The following is a 4314-nucleotide window of genomic DNA, read 5'->3' as shown; positions in this document are numbered from 1 at the left end:
ACAAATTTTTAAATGTCATGAACTACAAATCGGGGAAATATAAATTCGGGAATCACATTTCAGTGTCCGTTGCAGCGTCCGCTATACTGGATGGTTGCAACATCAGCGCTTCCCGATGATGTTTTGCAATAAATTTGCAAATATCTCAATTTAGGTTATTTTTAAAATTAAAAATAAATTATAAAAACCCTTTAATATACTATATATACATTATATGATATTTAATATTTGCTAGAGTGTCTCTATGGATTCATCTATGTCTCAATAATGTATGTACACATCACCTGATATTAATTTACATATATTTTATTGAAATTTTAATTTTAATCAATAATAATATGAGCAGCATTGAATAGACGCCACAGAATAAATGCATTAGGGCCATACGTTCTCCTAACCTCTCCTCCCTCCCTTTTCCAGCTTTAAATACCTGCACTCACTCATGCTTGCACATACACACGCGCAATCGCAAATTCCGTGAAATTCGAAGGAGAATCAGCGAAGAGGAAAAGGAATTTTATCAGAAATGGCGAGTGGAAGAGTAGATCTGGACGGCAATTTGATAAAGCCGATGACGATATGTATGATCGGCGCCGGAGGTTTCATTGGCTCGCATCTATGCGAGAAGCTGATGGCGGAGACGCCGCACAAGGTGTTGGCGGTTGATGTTTATAATGACAAGATCAAGCACCTACTGGAGTCATCCGGTGGCGTCTCTTCCCTGTCGGTGGATCGCATCCAGTTCCATCGCCTTAACATTAAGAATGACTCGCGCCTTGAAGGACTCATCAAGATGGCAGATCTTGTAATTTTCATCAACCTTCTCGATGTTTCTTTTGTATTTTTTTGGTTGGTGCTTCGTTGATAAGTTTTGTTCAAAATTATTTTTTTGCGTTTTCTCGAACTTTCATTTTCGTTTCTTATTCACGTGTTCTGTTGGTTGGAAGATTTCTTCATTTGAAGCTTATTCAGATCTTGACCAGAATTTCTGGTCTCTGCTGGTTTGAATTTGATGTTTTCGCAGCATTTCGTCAATTTCTTTCTTTAGTAAATTTTAACGTTAGCTTCGTTTACATAGTTATTATATATTTGCGGGGAAATATGTATTCATTATAGCCTAATTTCTTAATTTTTGCTCCACAATTTTTTATTGCTCGATTGGTTATGCTACTGCACGCTCGTTATTTTCGAGACTGGACTTATTTTTGAGTTTTCTCGTGACTTAGACTATAAATCTTGCTGCTATATGCACTCCAGCGGATTACAATACGCGTCCGCTTGACACAATTTACAGCAATTTCATTGATGCTCTCCCGGTGGTAAGTGCTTATATGCTAAATTCTTGGACAATGATGATTGGTAATTGAAATGTTTGTTTTTATATGTTTGGGTTTAGGTTAAATACTGTTCAGAGAACGGCAAGCGTCTCATACATTTCTCCACTTGTGAAATCTATGGAAAAACAATTGGTTCATTTCTAAATAAAGATAGCCCATTGCGACAGGTGAGCGGCTGCTGGTTTCCTCTTGATTGGGTGGATGTTGTTATGGAGGAAATGTGCTTTCTTGATACATTTATTTTTGTACATTTCCACATGAGAGGAGTCTCTTTCAATGTTCCATGTTGACTGCTTTCTCTGGCCGTTACAGCTGGACTGACAGATCAAGATAACAAGTTGCTTATTCACGTGGACCCACAGGCCACAAGGCACTATTTTAAATTATTTAGTTTAGTTCATATAGAGAAATGTGGTTCACACCACCCTTGACTAGTTCCCATTTTATCTTGATCATAATGAAAAAAATCACGATCATTTGGATTTTTGCTATCTGTGAAGTAATAATAGAATGACGGTATCTTGAAAATAATGTCTTAACACAATCCGTACAAGTATTGGCGGTATTCTACATTGGTTACAGTTTGGTTTAGTTTACGCTTTGGCAAGTCCTAAACTGTCTTCTTGTAGTTGGATCCCCAAGTTTTTGGAATGTTCCAAACTCTAATTCAGCATCCAAATCTGGGTCAATTCCAGCAAAAGAGGATAAATTGTATTGGTTTACTCACACTGTCCATTATGTTTTCAACCATACTGCGTATTCTTGAACTATTCCAGTTTTTCCACTAATGTGTTGCGAGTGTTATTTTCAATTTTGTGGATTGACAAGTCTGGTAAAGAATTTTCAATCATCATTCACCTTTTTTCATCAGGACCCTGCCTACTATGTTCTTAAAGAAGATGAATCCCCTTGCATTTTTGGCTCAATTGACAAGCAGAGGTGGTCATATGCATGTGCGAAACAGTTAATTGAGAGGTTGATCTATGGTGAGCGATTAATCTTTATTCATCTACTTGGTTTTGGAGTTACATTTTTCACGACTTTCTTGTTTTCTAGCTGAGGGTGCTGAAAATGGCCTTGAATTCACAATTGTAAGGCCATTCAATTGGATCGGTCCTAGAATGGATTTTATACCTGGGATTGATGGTCCGAGCGAGGGTGTTCCTAGAGTTCTAGCATGCTTTAGCAATGTAAGATCATTTTGACTCGCTGATCAGTCACCACACTTTTGAAATTGTTTATTTATTGGCTGTTGATTCTCTTTCTATTTAGAATCTTTTAAGGCATGAACCACTTAAGCTTGTGGATGGCGGCCAATCACAGAGAACCTTTGTTTATATCAAGGATGCCATTGAAGCTGTTCTGTTGATGATTGTAAGTTCAATATGTATTACCTACTTACCCTTGTATTCCTGTTCAGTAAATCTTACGAACCCATAATTGATGGTGCTGTTTTCCTTAGGAAAATCCTTCCAGGGCAAATGGTCGGATATTTAATGTGGGAAACCCTAACAATGAAGTTACCGTTCGGCAGCTTGCTGAAATGATGACACAGGTTAGTATGGGACACAGTGCTTTCCTTCTCTATAAATTTTAAATTATGTATTATTCTCAACTTGTTTCGTTTTTTTTTTGCAGGTTTATTCAAAGGTTAGTAGAGAATCTCCACTGGATACCCCTACTATTGATGTTAGCTCCAAAGAATTTTATGGGGAAGGTTACGACGACAGTGACAGGAGAATTCCTGACATGACAATAATCAACAGACAACTTGGTAAAGACTCATTTTTAGACGGAACTTGTCTACTCGTAAAAACCATTGTTTTCCCTAGTTTACTCATTTCAACTCATGTGATTATCAGGGTGGAATCCGAAGACCTCTCTATGGGATTTACTCGAGTCGACTCTTAGTTACCAACACAGGACATATGCTGAAGCTATCAAGAAGGCCACCTCAAAACCAACTGCAAGCTGATTAAATCCAGAAGCTGTGCTGTTCACCTCTGGGTGCTGTACTCTCCATTATATTAACCTGGACATCATACGAGTTAAAGCTATTATTGTTCCCTTCAGGTTTTGTTACAGTGACCACCTATTCTTGGTTTTATGAAATGGAGAGCATGTTGTATTTTGTTTCCTACTTTTCTTTCATTCTTTGAAAATTTTCGTATATATTTTTTATTTTATGTAATTTTATTCCATGTTTTGGAATTTTTTGTTTGCGTCGAGATAATGTGAGAGCTAAAGCCCTGAACTATGTCTATGTCCGTGTGTTATGGTGGCTTTTGTGCTTGGGAATGACCTAAGGTTGTGGTTGGATGGGATGAAAATATTTGATTTGGAGTTTTGAAATGAGTCTAGTTTTAAGTAGATTTCAAATTTATCATAATTAATCTTGTATTTATATAGTTGGTGAGGTTGATTTAAAATCCATAAAGCATAATTTATCCAAGCGATCAAATGAATTTGAGATTCATATCTTCAAATCATAGAATCCAAACACAAATTAATATTTGCGTGTTTCAGTTCCTTTCGTGCCTAATTGAAGATTAGATTAGTACAACAATTGAGCAAAATGTCAAGTTTCAGATTATAATCTTGAATTTTCACCAGTTTTGAACTTATATTCAATTATATATCGTCTAAATAAAATTATAAATTTATAGAATTTGAAAATAGTTAGTGTGGCATGTTATACGAGAATTCCCATTATTATCCTAGTCGGGCAAATCATATCTCCAACAACCATTTCCCATCGGGGTTTTCTCTTTTTCAAAAGCTTCGCTCGCCATATATCAATACCTCCAATTTCGGAAGAGTTTCTATTTATGCAAACCATGGCAAGCACTATCTAAAACTTGCAAAATCGTACAAATACTGTCATTCTTAATACAATGATGGTATGATGATTTTCCAAAAAAAGGACTGAAATTCATCCCCACGTTGATTAACACGATCAACGTGTTAAGTTTGCATT

The 4314-nt window shown here is 36.3% G+C and overlaps 1 protein-coding gene across 1 annotated transcript; it reads left to right on the top strand.

Annotated features, from left to right (window-relative positions):
• Positions 1-368: 368 nt before the first annotated feature.
• LOC142543181 (UDP-D-apiose/UDP-D-xylose synthase 2-like) lies at positions 369-3477 on the top strand. The gene is made up of 9 exons (XM_075650275.1): positions 369-805; positions 1227-1319; positions 1397-1504; positions 2209-2323; positions 2394-2527; positions 2610-2711; positions 2800-2892; positions 2976-3111; positions 3200-3477. The coding sequence occupies exons 1-9, from the start codon at positions 527-529 to the stop codon at positions 3310-3312; spliced, it is 1173 nt and encodes a 390-aa protein (XP_075506390.1). The 5' UTR covers positions 369-526; the 3' UTR covers positions 3313-3477.
• Positions 3478-4314: the final 837 nt, after the last annotated feature.

This window comes from Primulina tabacum, chromosome 4, assembly GCF_025594145.1.
Source record: "Primulina tabacum isolate GXHZ01 chromosome 4, ASM2559414v2, whole genome shotgun sequence".
Classification (NCBI taxonomy): domain Eukaryota; kingdom Viridiplantae; phylum Streptophyta; class Magnoliopsida; order Lamiales; family Gesneriaceae; genus Primulina; species Primulina tabacum.
The sequence above is the reverse complement of the archived record's forward strand: the minus strand, read 5'-3'. Positions and strand labels throughout refer to the sequence as shown.

Coding starts and splice junctions, on each gene's coding strand:
- LOC142543181 (XM_075650275.1), top strand. CDS start 527: ATGGCGAGTGGAAGAGTAGATCTGGACGGCAATTTGATAAAGCCGATG. Junction 2,324..2,393: donor AATTGAGAGGTTGATCTATG/GTGAGCGATTAA, acceptor CTTGTTTTCTAG/CTGAGGGTGCTGAAAATGGC. Junction 2,528..2,609: donor TTCTAGCATGCTTTAGCAAT/GTAAGATCATTT, acceptor CTTTCTATTTAG/AATCTTTTAAGGCATGAACC.